The sequence below is a fragment of the Trachemys scripta genome, chromosome 9 (assembly GCF_013100865.1).
Source record: "Trachemys scripta elegans isolate TJP31775 chromosome 9, CAS_Tse_1.0, whole genome shotgun sequence".
Lineage (NCBI taxonomy): Eukaryota > Metazoa > Chordata > Testudines > Emydidae > Trachemys > Trachemys scripta.
The window spans coordinates 45,035,581-45,051,551 of NC_048306.1; the positions used below are offsets into that span (position 1 = coordinate 45,035,581).

The following is a 15,971-nucleotide window of genomic DNA, read 5'->3' on the forward strand; positions in this document are numbered from 1 at the left end:
TGGTTCTCATGGGCCAAGTCACAGGCAGCTGTGGTGTTTGGATTTCAAGACCCTGGGTTTCCTTTCTCCTCGAGCATCAAACACTAAGCTTTGCTTAGTCCTCGTTGCACTCAGTGCTCGCTGCTTTCCCCAGGGACCCTGCTGGATTCTTCCTTCATAGGATCATAGAATATCAGGATTGGAAGGGACCTCAGGAGGTCATCTAGTCCAACCCCCTGCTCAAATGGGGACCAATCCCCAGACAGATTTTTACCCCAGTTCCCTAAATGGCCCCCTCAAGGATTGAACTCACAGCCCTGGGTTTAGCACGCCAATGCTCAAACCACTGAGCTATCCCTCTCCTTGCTCAAACTTGCGATGGCCCATGGATTCTTCCTTCCCCTCTATCACCTCCACACGCCTTTCCTTCCCCTCTGGGGACTGCAGGTTTCTCCCTCCTCCTCAGCCCTTACTCGCCCCGACTACAGGTGCCTGTGTCTCCTTTCAGGGCCTTGTAGGTGGTTTCATTTGTCCTGTGCCCCCTGAGTGTCTGCCTGGGGCTGCCCCCTGAGTGTCTGCCTGGGGCTGCCTGGGAATGCCAGTTTGGTGCCCTGTTAGGAGGAGGTCTCTGTGAGGTCAGGACTTTCTCTCCAACCCCTTACCAGACCCTATGTTGGATCCAATTAGATTTCAAATATCACAGCGAGATTTCTCTTCCTGCTTCCTCACACACTAAGATTTTCTGGATGGTTCAGATAAGTTAGCTCTTTCGCTTGCAACCTACACACTGACTCAACATCTCCTGGTGGTTTGGTTCTCACATCCAATTAATTTGTTCTCTGGCTGTAGCAGATGCTTAGCAATGCCCGGGGAAGGCAGGAGGGACCAGGCGGGTAGAGCTGACAAGCTCAGAAAAGTGACAGGAAAACTACAGAGACTTGATTTTTCACGAGCGCGTTCTGGGCAAGTTGCAGACGCTTTCTTGATTGTGGCTATTATAAAAAGGTACTTGGGTGAAACCTCATGGTAATACTTGCCTGCGTCTCTGGCTCTCTGAGGGCCTCCACCAGTTATTGGTGAGGGACGTGTGCTTGTCTGCTCTGAGCTGTCACTCATTTTCATGCATTATTTAGGGTTGCCAACTTGGTAATATTTAAAAGCCGGACATGCCAACAGGAGTTCTGGAACCTCTCTTGCCCCGCCTCTTTCCCCTGAGGCACCACACCTGCCCCTCCTATCCCCTCAAGGCCCTGCCCCCCATTCACTTCTCTCCCCTTCCCCCGCAGTTGCTTGCGGCTTTCTCCTTCTCTCTCCCACCCCACACCACCTGGGTCGGGAGGGACTCTCATATAGAGCTGGGGCTGGGAGATGCAGCTGCCCGACGCAGGTAGGAGGTGGCCCTAGCTTAGTAGGGGCTAGCGCGGGTGATGACCCAGCGCCTCCCTTGCCCACAGTAACCGGATGTTCTGGGTCCAGTCAGTACACCTGACTGGACACTGTCAGGTCCCCTTTTTGACCAGACTTTCAGGTCGAAAACTGGGCACCTGGCAACCGTAGCATTATTTCATATATTCCAAGGACAGAAGGGAGTACTGTGACTATCAAGTCAGATCTCCTGGATAGCACAGGCCAGAGAACTTTCTGTTCCTGTTTGAACGGAAGCAGATCTTTTAGAAAAACTTCCAACCTTGATTTAAAAGCTGCCAGAATCCACCATGACCTTGGCAATTTGTTCCAGTGGTTAATCTCCCTGACTGTTAAAAATGTATGCTGAGTTCCGTTCTGAGTTTGTCTAGCTTGAACTTCCAGCCATTGGATCTTGTTATACCTTCATCTGCTAGACTAAAGAATCTATTATCTATTTTTTGTTCTCCATGTAAGTACTAATAAGTCATGATCAAGTCAGCCCTTAGCCTTCTCTTTGTTAAACTAAATAGATTGAGCATATTTTCCAATCCTTTAGTAATTCTCGTGGCTCTTCTCTAAACTCAGTCCAATTTATCACCATCATTCTTGAATTGCGGACACCAGAACAGGACATAATATTCCAGCAGTGGTGCCTAATACAGAGGTAAAATCACCTCTCTTCTCCTACTCACGATCCCCCTGTTTATACATCCAAAGATTACTCCTGTGGGAATTCTGTGCCACTGCGCACATGCAGAATTTATGTCCCCCACAGATTTCTTTGCTTCCCTGCAGAAAAATGACTTTCTGACAGGGAAGCAAAGGGAACCCATAAGAGCGGTCATGTGACCCTCCCCAGCACTATGTTTCGGGTGCCCAGGGCAGCTGGCAGAAAGGTAAATCACTGTGGGGCAGGGGGCGGGACTGGGGAAGATACTGCTGGTGGCTCCTACCTTGCGCCGGGCTCAGCTGCTAGTCCCGGCTGGGCTGGGAGGATGGGACTTCCTCTTCCCCTCCACGGCATCCAAAGTCGTGTCAGACACCCGTGCAGATTTCTCACCCCGGCTGTAAGAAGCTTTGCAAACTCCCTCCCCTCTTCCGCCACGCTTCCTGCACCCATTGCTCCTCAGCTGCAGGGGGAGGATTCACTGTACAGGCAGCTGGTCCCCCATCCACCCAACCTCTGCGCATCCAGACCCCCTCATACTCAGACCCCCACACTGAGCCTCACCCCCTACCCCCGCACCCAGAACCCCAGCTGACAAGCCCCACTCTCCCTTCACCTGGACCATTCCAATGAGTAACCAGCACTTGGATCTCCACCCTACCAAGCCCCAACCAGGTGCACTTGGATCCCCACTCCACTGAGCCCCACTCCCCCAGCATCTGGATCCCCACACTGAGCCCCTCACACCTAGACCCCTCTGCCGAGTTCTATCCCCCCCCCACAACATGCAGACCTCCGCCCCCTCCCCCGCCAAGTCTCAGCCACCTTCACCTGGACCCTCCAGCAGAGTCCCATTACCGTTGCACCCAGATGCCCCCTCGCACCCGGATCCCTCCTGAGCCGCCTACATCCAGATTGCCCCACACAGAACCCTCTCAACACACTACTGGATTCCCCCCCCCCCCACTAAGCCCCTCCACACATGGATCCTGCCTTGCTGAGCCTGTCTGCCCACACTTGGTGCACCTGTCATGGAGGAGCAGGGCCCTGGGGTGTTTCTGGGGCAGGCCTGGTCCTTGCGCTGTGTCAGGGTTGGGTGCAGCTCCACCGCTGAGTCCGTGTTCTGGGGGCGGGGGGGCTGCACAGTGATCTCCCACCTCTTTGCAACCAGCGGCTTGTGCTCCCCAATGCCATGCTGGAGCCTCCACATTTATTTGACAAATAAAATTTTAAAATATTGTGTGCAGAATTTTTAATTTTTTGGCATAGAATGCCCTCAGGAGTAAAAGATCATACAGCCCTTTTGGCTACAGCATCACACTTGGCACTCATGTCCAGCTGATTATCCAGTATGACCCCCAAGTCTTTTTCAAAGTTGCTGTTTCCCAGGATAGAGTCCCCATCCTGTAAGTATGGCACATTCTTTCTTTGTTCCTAGATGTATGACTTTACCTTTGGATGTATTGAAATGAATATTGTTTGCTTGTGCCCAACTTACCAAGTGACCGAATGGTTTGGACCATGCCATCTTGTGGTGCCTTAGATCCAGTCATCATAACTGGTGGAAACAATGCTTTTTGGAAAGTCACCATAGCTTATTATTGAGGTGTTCTTATCTCCTGGTGATGTAGAACCCGGAGCTGTGTGGTCCAGGATGGGAATAGTATGAGGATGTAGGTTACAGCAGCAGCAGCAGCAGAGTTGTGTGAGGAGCCCAGGGCTGGAGTAGGCTGGGGGACTGTGGGTTGGGATTGATGTGATGGGAAAACCTCCACAGCTGAAACCTCCCGCTAGCTAGGGCTGTCAGGTCGTTGGTGTCACACCCATCTCTCTCTCTCCCAGAAGACATGCACACTTACTGGAAGTGAGTCTGTGTAGTCACAAAGCTGCGCTCCAGAGCTGGCGAAGGAAGACCCCTCCCTTTCTGGAAGCAGCGCTGGGCAGAGCAGAGAGCGAAGCTGACAGTCCTTCCCGGCAGCATGCATCATACTGGGCACTGTGCGGCACTCAGCATGCCCAGTGCAGAATGCAGAACTGGGCCTTTCATGAGAAGAGTAGCAAAAGAAAGCGATTCCACGGCCAAGTGCAGCGGAGGTGGCTGCGGGCTCCGGGCCAGCTATCGATCCCTGTCTGTAGCGGTGCCAGCCCTGATCCATTAGCAGATTTCATTTCCAATTTAATTTCTTTAAAAGTGCTGCACTGATTGTAAATGCTTTGTGGGCTCCCAGATTGTTCATCTGGAGTTTACTTAACAGTCAGTGGTTTGCTCAGCTAATGCCGTGCATCCTCTGCTGAGCCCTGACTGCCTCGCAGCAAAAAAGCCGCCAAGGATTTGCTCCTGCCTGTAGAAAACAAGGGCTGTTTTCCAGCCACACACCCGGCAGCCTTTCCTGATTTCTACACTCCATCCCCAGATCCCAACCTTGGTCAGACAGCCTCTGCTTGTGCCTTCTGCAGCATGGCCCCAATTCAGGATAGCACTTATACACTTTGAGTGCAGAAGGTGGGGGCCCGCAAGGATTTTAAAAATTAATACTGGCCGCTCCAGGCTTGTATTAAACTCCCAAGGTTACAGCTTCTCTCTGGCCTTGGATGGGTAGATGCTGCACCACCCAAATGCAAAAAAACCCCTTTGAACCCAGGAAGGCGCACTTGGGAATTCCTCCCTGTGGGGTACCCTCAAGCCCTTTCATTCTCCCCCCCCCCACCAGCCCCCTGGGGAAGAGCTGCGAAAGAAAACAAAGGAAATTAGCTGTTGCTACTAGCTAATCAAACAACATGCACAAACCTCTTAGACACCAAAAATTCAATCCTGTTTTTTAAAAAGGTAAATTTTATCAAAAACAAAAAAGAAAGAAAATACATCTGATTTTAAAAGAGCAATTCTGAAAATTAAGCACCCAAAATAGCTTTCTTGGGGGTTCAGCTTAAAGGTTACAAGGAAACAAAAGCATCTGGGGTTAGCACAGAGGAGTCCATTAGCCGTAAGAAATCAACAGAAATAACCCTAATTGCATCTTTCTAAACATTCCTGATCTACTTACACATTTGGGGGTTCCAGATAAGTAGTTCTTGGTATGATTTGATGATTTATGATCATACCTGGCTTAAAGCTGCTTACAGCATTGCTGCTCTGCATCTCCGCTCTCCGGAGAACAAAAAACAGACAAAGGGAAGTTTTTTCCCAATTTTAAAAAGTTCTAGCCCTCCCATTGGCTCTTTTACATAAGAACATAAGAGTGGCTGTACCGGGTCAGACCAAAGGTCCATCTAGCCCAGTATCCTGTCTACCGACAGTGGCCAATGCCAGGTACCCCAGAGGGAGTGAGCCCAACAGGCAATGATCAAGTGATCTCTCTCCTGCCATCCATCTCCACCCTCTGACAAACAGAGGCTAGGGACACCCTTCCTAACCCATCCTGGCTAATAGCCATTAACGGACTTAACCTCCATGAGGATATCCAGTTCTCTTTTAAACGCTGTTTTAGTCCTAACCTTCACAACCTCCTCAGGCAAGGAGTTCCACAAGTTGACTGTGCGCTGTGTGAAGAAGAACTTCCTTTTATTTGTTTTAAACCTGCTGCCCTTTAATTTCATTTGGTGGACCCTAGTTCTTATATTATGGGAACAAGTAAATAACTTTTCCTTATTTACTTTCTCTACATCACTCATGATTTTATATACCTCTATCATATCACCCCTTAGTCTCCTCTTTTCCAAGCTGAAGAGTCCTAGCCTCTTTAATCTCTCCTCATATGGGACTCGTTCCAAACCCCTAATCATTTTAGTTGCCCTTCTCTGAACCTTTTCTAATGCCAGTATATCTTTTTTGAGATGAGGAGACCACATCTGTACGCAGTATTCAAGATGTGGGCATACCATGGATTTATATAAGGGCAATAAGATATTCTCCATCTTATTCTCTATCCCTTTTTTAATGATTCTCATAGACTCATAGACTCTAAGGTCAGAAGGGACCATTATGATCATCTAGTCTGACCTCCCGCCTGATGCGGGCCACAAAAGCTGACCCACCCACTCCTGGAAGAATTCTCTCCCTTGACTCAGCTGTTGAAGTCCCCAAATAATGATTTAAAGACTTCAAATCGCTGAGAATCCTCCAGCAAGCGACCCCTGCCCCATGCTGCGGAGGACAGCAAAAAACCTCCAGGGCCTCTGCCAATCTACCCTGGAGGAAAATTCCTTCCCAACCCCAAATATGGCAATCAGCTGAACCCCGAGCATGCGGGCAAGATTCTCTAGCCAGACCCTCTGGAAAAAGTTCTCTGTAGTAACTTTTAATATCCCATCATTGACCATTGTTGCTAATTACCAGCGATGGCATATTATTGACCTATTGACTAAAATCACTTTATCCCATCAAACCATCCCCTCCATAAACCTATCAAGCTTAATCTTAAAGCCAGAGAGGTCTTTTGCCCCCACTGTTTCCCTCGGAAGGCTGTTCCAAAATTTCACCCCTCTGATGGTTAGAAACCTTGGTCTAATTTCAAGCCTAAACTTCCTGACGGCCAGTTTATATCCATTTGTTCTCGTGTCCACATTAGTACTGAGCTGAAATGATTCCTCGCCCTCCCTGGTATTTATCCCTCTAATATATTTAAAGAGAGCAATCATATCCCCCCTCAGCCTTCTTTTGGTTAAGGTAAACAAACCGAACTCCTCGAGTCTCCTTTCATACGACAGATTTTCCATTCCTTGGATCATCCTAGTGGCCCTTCTCTGTACCCGTTCCAGTTTGATTTCATCCTTTTTAAACATGGGAGACCAGAACTGCACACAGTACTCCAAATGAGGTCTCACCAGTGCCTTGTATAACGGAACCAGCACTTCCTTATCCCTACGTGGGGGGAGGGATAGCTCAGTGGTTTGAGCATTGGCCTGTTAAACCCAGGGTTGTGAGTTTAATCCTTGAGGGGGCCACTTGGGGATCTGGGGCAAAATCAGTACTTGGTCCTGCTAGTGAAAGCAGGGGGCTGGACTCAATGACCTTTCAAGGTCCCTTCCAGTTCTAGGAGATGGGATATCTCCATTAATTTCTATATTTCTAATTTCTATATTTCTATTTCTACTAGAAATACCTCGCCTAATGCATCCCAAGACCGAATTAGCTTTTTTCACGGCCACGTCACATTGCCAACTCATAGTCATCTTGCGATCAACCAGGACTCGGAGGTCCTTCTACTCTTCCGTTACTTCCAACCGATGCGTCCCTAGCTTATAACTAAAATTCTTGTTATTTATCCCTAAATGCATAACCTTACACTTCTCACTATTAAATTTCATCCTATTACTATTACTCCAGTTTACAAGGTCATCCAAATCTCCCTGCAGGATATCCTGATCCTTCTCCGAATTGGCAATACCTCCCAACTTTGTGTCATCCGCAAACTTTACCAGCCCACTCCTACATTTGGTTCCGAGATCAGTAATGAATAGATTAAATAACATGCTGTTTGCTTTTTTGATTGCCGGTGTACACTGCGTGGACGTCTTCAGAGAACTATCCACGATGACTCCAAGATCTTTTTCCTGATTCGTTGTAGCTAAATTAGCCCCCATCATATTGTATGTATAGTTGGGGTTATTTCTTCCAATGTGCATTACTTTACATTTATCCACATTAAATTTCATTTGCCATTTTGTTGCCCAATCACTTAGTTTTGTGAGATCTTTTTGAAGTTCTTCACAGTCTGCTTTGGTCTTAACTATCTTGAGCAGTTTAGTATCATCTGCAAACTTTGCCACCTCTAGTGACACCTCAATCTGTGACAATTCCTCAGATTTGTCACCTACAAAAGCCAGCTCAGGTTTGGGAATCTCCCTAACATCCTCAGCCGTGAAGACTGAAGCAAAGAATCCATTTAGTTTCTCCGCAATGACTTTATCATCTTTAAGCGCTTCTTTTGTATCTCGATCATCCAGGGACCCCACTGCAGGGGTTTAGCAGGCTTCCTGCTTCTGATGTACTTAAAAAACATTTCGTTATTACCTTTTGAGTTTTTGGCTAACCTTTCTTCAAACGCCTCTTTGGCTTTTCTTATTACGTTTTTACACGTAATTAGGCAGTGTTTATGTTCCTTTCTATTTACCTGACTAGGATTTGACTTCCACTTTTTAAAAGATGCCTTTTTATCTCTCACTGCTTCTTTTACATGGTTGTTAAGCCATGATGGCTCTTTTTTAGTTCTTTTTCTGTTTCTTAATTTGGGGTATACATTTAAGTTGGACCTCTATTATGGTGTCTTTGAAAAGCATCCATGCAACTTGCAGGGATTTCACTTTAGTCACTGTACCTTTTAATTTCTGTTTAACTAACCCCCTCATTTTTGCATAGTTTGCCTTTCTGAAATTAAATGCCACAGTGTTGGGCTGTTGAGATGTTCTTCCCACCACACGGATGTTAAATGTTATTATATTATGGTCACTATTTCTAAGCGGTCCTGTTATAGTTACCTCTTGGACCAGCTCCTGTGCTCCACTCAGGACTAAATTGAGAGTTGCCTCTCCCCTTGTGGGTTCCCGTACCAGCTGCTCCAAGAAGCAGTCATTTAAAGTATCGAGAAATTTTGTCTCTGCATTTCATCCTGGGGTGACATGTTCCCAGTCAATGTGGGGATAATTGAAATCCCCCACTATTATTGAGGGATTCTTAATTTTGATAGCCTCTCTAATTTCCCTTAGCATTTCATCATCACTATCACTATCCTGGCCAGGTGGTCAATAATAGATCCCTAATGTTATATTCTTATTAGAGCATGAAATTACTATCCATAGAGATTCTATGGAACATGTGGATTCACTTAAGATTTTTCCTTCATTTGATACTACATTTTCTTTCACATATATTGCCACCCCACTCCCCCCCGCACGACCTGTTCTGTCCTTCCGATATATTTTGTACCCCGGAATGATTGTGTCCCATTGATTGTCCTCAGTCCACCGGGTTTCTGTGATGCCTATTATATCAATATCCTCCTTTATCACGAGACACTCTAGTTCACCCATCTTATTATTTAGACTTCTAGTATTTATATACAAGCACTTTAAAAATTGTCACTGTTTATTTGTCTGCCCTTTTCTGATGTGTCTGATTCTTTTTTATGTGAATGCTTCTTGTCTGATCTGGCCCCTAGATTATCCTCTTCCATACTCTCCTCCTGACTAAAACCTAGAGAATCTCTATCAATAGACTTTCCTCTAAGTCTCTGTCTGATCCACGTGCTCCTCTGCAGCTTTCCCCCATCTCTTAGTTTAAAAACTGCTCTGCAACCTTTTTAATGTTAAGTGCCAGCAGTCTGGTTCCACTTTGGTTTAGGTGGAGCCCATCTCTCCTGTATAGGCTCCCTCTATTCCAAAAGTTTCTCCAGTTCCTAATGAATCTGAATCCCTCCTCTCTACACCATCATCTCATCCACGCATTGAGACTCTGAAGCTCTGCCTGCCTACCTGGCCCTGCACGTGGAACTGGGAGCATTTCTGAAAATGCCACCATAAAGGTCCTGGCTTTCAGTCTCTTTCCTAGCAGCCTAAATTTGGCCTCCAGGACGTCTCTCCTACCCTTCCCTATGTCATTGGTACCTACATGTACCACGACCACCGGCTCCTCCCCAGCACTACACATAAGTCTATCTAGATGCCTCGAGAGATCTGCAACCTTTGCACCAGGTAGGCAAGTCACCATACGGTCCTCCTGGTCAGGTGCCAACTCCTTTTCTTTTACCTGTGCGCTTGTTAACCCTTTACAGGTAAAGCAAGTAGAGAAGCTACTAAGAGAAATTTTATAGCTAAGTGGCTGGCTGGGTGTCCGTAAAAGGGAGCTCCCCCCTCTTTGTTTATCACAATGCCCTTCCTGAATAGGGATGCTTCCTGAATCAGACCTAAGGGCCATGCATGCATGCATTGTCAGGGCCAGACCTTAATAAGGTGGGCACTGTATCTGGGGAAGAACATGGCGTATACCCAAGCGTGGAATGAGTGTCCATTCAGAAGGGGTGCTGATCCTACTTCCATTAGAGTCAGTGGCAACAAGATCAGCCCCAGATTGCACTAGGAGAGAATTTAACAGCAGTGTTCTGTGTGTCTCTGTTTCTGTGGCACTTCTTCCCATAGTATCCGGATGTCACATATGTCGAGGGGTTAACATAGGTTTCCCTGTATGGTTCATCTCCAGCTCCGTCCATCACTGCTGCTATGGCGTCAATCTCCCTTCCTGTCCGTCGTCCGTAGTATGCTGGGGCAGTAGCCAGTGGCTCCCCTCCGAATGGGATCCGAGCTCTGTTGTGTTGGGCGCTGCACACATGTGGACCCTGCACACAATAATTCCAGCTGTGAAGAGTGGGCGGGGCCATGCTGCACATGGGAACTGCTTTTCTCTATTGAGTCTGGGGCCGGAGACTTTGGTTGTGACCCTCCCCAAGCCCATTAGTAGTAGCATTCGTTGTGGGGTTATTAGTAGCATTCATTGTGTACATTCCTGCATGTCATGCGGAGGTGAGGCTGGGAATCTGCCAGGTACCTCAGCCAAAATCTCCCTGAGCTGTTGGCCTGAAAGGCCAAGTGAAGGCACTCCTCTACACTCCCTTCCTCTCAGCCTATTGCAAAGCAGCTCTCTGTAGTACTTCCCTGGCCTCTATTGCCAGGCTCTGAGCCCCTCATAGTCTCTATCCTCACACCCTCTGGGGCAGGGCAGCGCTGTTGTCCCTATTGCACAGGTGGGACTGAGTGACCTACCCAAGGTTACATTGGTAGTCGGTAGCAGAGCAGGGACTTGGACCCAAGCCCCAGGCTATTGCACTGCTCACTGGGGCACTCGGCTTTTCCCCAGGCTTCTGGAAGGCCACCTGCCCCTCGTCCTGCTCCAGCCCTCTGCTGGCCTTCGTCAACTCCAAGAGTGGTGACAATCAGGGTGTGAAGTTCCTGCGCAAGTTCAAGCAATTCCTCAACCCGGCGCAAGTCTTCGACCTGATGAACGGGGGTCCTCACCTGGGGTAAGCGACAGTGCCCTCTGCCGCCCGGCTCCCTCCCTGCACTCATGCCCATGGTGCCCCCTACCCCACTCCCTGCGCTCATGTTTACGGCACCCCCTGCCACCCAGCCCCCTCCATGCACTCATGCCCACAATGCCTCCTGCCGCCTGGCCCGCTCCCTGTGCTCACGCCCACGGTGCCCCCTGCCGCCTGGCCCACTCCCTGCGTTTGCGCTCACGGTGCCCTCTGCCGCCCGGCCCACTCCCTGCGCTTGCGCCCATGGTGCCCCCTGCTGCCTGGCCCACTCCCTGCGCTCATGCCCATAGCGCCCACTGCCGCCCGGCCCACTCCACAGCGCCCCTTGCTGCCCGACGACGTCCCTGCCACCCAGCCAATTTCCTGCACTCATGCCCACAGCCCCCCCCCCCCCCCCCCCCCCCCCGGTGCTTATGCCCAGGGTGCGCCCAGCCGCCTGACCCCCTCCTTGCGCTCATGCCACAGGGCCCCCTGCAGCCCGGCCCCTTCTGTTTGCTCACGCCACAGCACCCCCTGCAGCCGGGTCCCCTCTGTGCGCATGAATCGGCGCAGCCCCCTGGAGCTTGGTCCCCTCCATGCACTTGCACCCACCACGCCCCCTGCAGCCCAACCTCCTCCGAGCACTCCCGGCCACAGCACACCCTGCAGCCCAGACCCCTCCCTCTGCTCATGCCCACACCGCCCCCTGAAGTCCCGCCCCCTCCCTATGCTTGCGCCTGCAGTGTCCCCTGCAGCCTGGCCCCCTCCATGCGCTCACACCAGCAGCGCCATGCCTCACACCCCATGAGACAGTGTGTCCCTTCTCTCCCTTCCTTCTTTGAGCTACCTGGGAGTAAGGGAAAACAAGGAAGCTGCTCAGATCCTAGAGACACGCGACTCCATCCACCCAGCCAGGTGCACCCCGTACGTCCCCGTAGCTGGGAGGTCCTCATCAAGATGGGCCAAACAGAAACCTCAGCAGTTCCCACCTGCTCTGTAAGGGGCTGAACTGGGGCTCCAGCCCTTAATGCTCTGAACTAGATGAGGCCGGGCTGTTTGGATTGAGTATGTCTGCACGGTGATAAACCCTCAGCACGAGTCCCAGAGCCTGGGTCAGTGCCTTGGGCTGACGGGGCTACAAAGAGCACTGCAGATGTCCAGGCTCTGAGATCCTCCCGCCGCGGGCTCTCAGCCCGGCTCCAGCCTGAGCCCAAGCACCTATCCTGCAATTTTATATCCCCACAGGCCTAGCCCTGTGTCACGGAGTGTGGGGGAGCCAGGGCCCTGCACCCCCCATTTCCTGCGATTCACCGTGACTCTCAGCCTATCAGTAAAACAGAAGGTTTATTAGACGACAGGAACACAGTCCAAAACAAAGCTTGTAGGTACAGACAACAGGACCCCCCACTCAGTCAGGTCCATCTTGGGGCGCAGGGAGCCCAGACCCCAGTGCTGGGCCTCCCTCCGTTTCCCCAGCCAGCTCCAAACTGAAACCCCCTCTAGCCCCTCCTCTGACCTTTGTCTCTTTCCCGGGCAAGGAGGCCACCTGATCTCTTTGTTCTCCAACACCTTCAGTTGGCACCTTGAGGTGAGGGGCCCAGGCCATCAGTTGCCAGGAAACTGGGTGTCAGCCATTCTCTGTGCAGACAGCATCACACTGGCCCTCTAGGGCTCTGCAACAAGCACACATCCTTATCCTACCACCTCGATACTTAAGAAATGCATAGGGGAAACTGAGGCACCCACACAGTATTCAGAGAAAATATTAAGAACATTCCCACTTCATCACACTCTGCAAGCCTGAGTCAGCTGACCTGGGCCAGCCGTGGGTCTAGACATACCACTGACTGTTAGCCCTGCTTGAGTGAGCTCTGCTGTCCCTCAGAGGGAGAGGAAGGGCCAGGGCCTTCCTTGGAGGGAGCTGAGCTAAAGCAGGTGTTTGGGACCTCTTTTAGCCCTGACTCCTCCTCCTCTCTGTGTGTTCCTTGCCAGCCTGCGGCTCTTCCAGAAGTTCTCCACCTTCCGGATCCTGGTCTGTGGGGGAGATGGCAGCGTGGGCTGGGTCCTCTCCGAAATTGATGCGCTGGGATTGCACAAGCAAGTGAGGAGGAGTCTGTCTGTCTGCTGCCTCCCCCATCTCCGTCTCTTTGAGGGCAGCCCCCACCCCCACTGCCCCTTGGGCCTTGGCAGTAGTGAAAAGCTGGCTTGGGGGCGTGGGCTAAGCCCTGACAGCCAGGAGCCGCATTTCCAGAACCATCGCACAATGGCAGCACTGGTGGGTCTGGCATGGGCTAGATGTGTGTCACCAGGGCCAGACATGTGCAGGTGCCGGGTGTGCTCTGAGTTTGTTTGGGTAGGAACCTGCAGCGCATGCCAGCAACGTCCCAAAGTGCCAGCTGTGCCCATCGCCGGGACACCCCCCAGCGATTCCCCCCCCCCTCCGTTCTGAGCATCACTGGTACTAATCAGAGTGTGAGCTGAGATACTGCCCACGGCCATCAGAGAGATCCCCAGGATGTGGAGGGGATCTTGCATGTGCCAAAGGATGGGTCCATTGGACATGGCGCCCTACGCCCATTGGTTTTGGCTGGGCTGTCAGATCGGGGGCTGCCTCTTGCTCACAATTCTTTCCTTACCGTGGCAGTGCCAGCTTGGTGTCCTACCGCTGGGGACAGGCAATGACCTGGCCCGGGTGCTGGGCTGGGGCAGTCTCTGTGATGACGATACCCAGCTGCTGCAGGTCCTGGAGAAGCTGGAGCGGGCCAGCACCAAGATGCTGGACAGGTGAGCAGGGGCATGGCTGTGGGCTGGGCAGACCTCACTCCTCCCCTGGGCCAGGAAGGGGGCTTCCCTCTCGGGATCCCGAATGGGGAAGAGAACCAGCTCAGTCCGGGTGGGCGCTCCCTGGGAAGGGCTCTGAGGCCGGGCGTCAGCCTGAGTCTGTCATCGTGCACCTGCATTTCCAGCCACATCTCCCAGGCAGCAGGTTGTCCCATAGCCACCTACTGCAGGGCATCTTCCTCTGTGCCTGGCCGCTCTTGGAGAATGGACCCTGGTCTATCCGGGCTGCCAGTCCCTTCCCCACTCCTTCCGGACACCAGGGCCTGACCAGGACTGAGATGAGAGCCATCTCCCCTGCCCCTGACTTGCTGTTGCCATATCCTGTTGCCCTGGCTTGCTCAAGCCCCCTTCTGCGTCCTATGGGGAGGGCCCATCTCCCTGCAGGTCCCTGCCCCACCATGGCCCAGTGCTTGCCTTCATCTCAAAGGGGCCGCCCTGGGTTTCTGGGCAGGGCTGGCTGCCAGGCCATAGCTTGGCAAAGGCTGGGCCCCGGCAACAAGCATCTTGTCTTTGTCTTCCCCCCAGATGGAGCGTCCTGACTTACGAGGCGCCCAAGCAGTCGCCCCCTGCCATCAAAGAGGAGGAGAATGGGGATTCCTGCATCCAGGTACAGCTGCTCTGTTGCCTGTCCAGCGTGGCGGGTGGGGCCTGGAGTGGCAGCATGGCCCAGAGGGGTTGGGGGCATGGAACATCAGCTCCTGAGTTCTGACCCCTGCCTATGCATATCTGCTACTTGAGCATGGGGATAGAGGGGAAAAACTGCTTGCACATGGCCAGACCTAGGGCCTGAGGTAACTGGAGGGGAGGGGCTGCAGCACTGGGTGAAACGACTTCAGCAGTTCTCAGCCTGAAGCCACAGTGTCAATGTTTTCCTGCCCAGCCCAGAGTGCGGCCTGCCCTCGGTGAAGGAGAAACAATTAACTGAAACAAGCCAGGAAAAAGTTGCTGGACAGGGTGTACGCTCTGGTTGCATGGGGATCGTCTGCCTAGGATGGAAGCTAAAAGGGCCTGGTGGGGCTTACAGAGGCCTGCTACTGCTGCTGAGTGGCCAGGCTGCCTCTGTGGCACAGTCTATACGAGGGGAGGGGTGGCAGCAAGAAAGACAGTGTGTCCTAGTGGATAGAGCACTGCACTGGGAGTCAGCAGACCTGAGTTCAGTTCCTGTCTCTGGCAGCTGGGTGACCTTCCCCTCTCTGTGCCTCGATTTCTCTTCCCTCCATCTGGTCTCTGTAGCCTGTCAGCTCTTCAGATAGTCTGGTGCCAGAGTCTGTGCAGCGCCATGCATGTAGGGTCTGATTTCCAAGCACTTCCCTGCCGTTTGTTTGCAGCAGGCTACGGGCATTCAGTGCTGCCACTGCCCCAAGGGTGTGTGGGAACGAACGCAGGGTTTGTAATCGCACACTAGAGCATGCACTCGGCTGCCATGTAATAGCACACACCCCGATCCTCTACCTTCCCGCAGCCTGCCCCACCTGAGGAGCTCTAAGCATTTCACAACCTTGAAGCAATAAAGCTTCACAATCCCACCACGCATGCAGCTGCACCCCAAAAAGGAGTCGTCGGAAATCCAGGCTATCCGCATCCACTTAGCCCTGTTGCAGGGGAGCTGGCCTTTGGTGCATTTTCTGAACAGAACAACAGAAGAGGAAATGATGGATTGGCAGGTTCCAGGTGTCCCCAGGCATGCAGAGAATCAGAGTGGAGCAGGATAGGGAAACTGAGGCACAGAGTGGGGACATAACTTGCTCAGGGTCACACAGCAAGCTGGGGATACAGCCTGACTCCCAGTCTGGGGCTTTAGGCACTGAGCTCTGCTCCCCCCCTGCTGCAGGGGCTTGCTCAGCCCTGCAGTCTTCTAGCGTGGCTGGCCCAGGAGGATCCAGAGAGGGCACCAGGAGTACTGCTGCTGTTGCTCAGGAAGTGCTCTTGTTCCCTCCATGTCCTGCAGGCCCAGATCTCTCACTACGCCGACTCCGTGGCCTTCCACCTGGCCAAGATCCTGGAATCTGACAAGCACTCGGTTGTGATTTCTTCTGCAAAGTAAGGGGGCACGGACACAAGCTTTCCCCACC

At 51.8% G+C, this 15,971-nt stretch overlaps 1 protein-coding gene across 3 annotated transcripts in view; it reads left to right on the forward strand.

Annotated features, from left to right (window-relative positions):
- LOC117883008 (diacylglycerol kinase delta-like) overlaps positions 1–15,971 on the forward strand; it is a 170,933-nt gene that overhangs the window by 108,684 nt on the left and 46,278 nt on the right. For all 3 annotated transcript variants that reach the window (XM_034781921.1, XM_034781923.1, XM_034781922.1), the window contains exons 10-14: positions 10,902–11,064; positions 13,051–13,159; positions 13,703–13,842; positions 14,425–14,506; positions 15,848–15,939. In XM_034781921.1, coding sequence (XP_034637812.1) covers positions 10,902–11,064; positions 13,051–13,159; positions 13,703–13,842; positions 14,425–14,506; positions 15,848–15,939 — 586 coding nt within the window. The remainder of the gene's footprint in view (positions 1–10,901; positions 11,065–13,050; positions 13,160–13,702; positions 13,843–14,424; positions 14,507–15,847; positions 15,940–15,971) is intronic.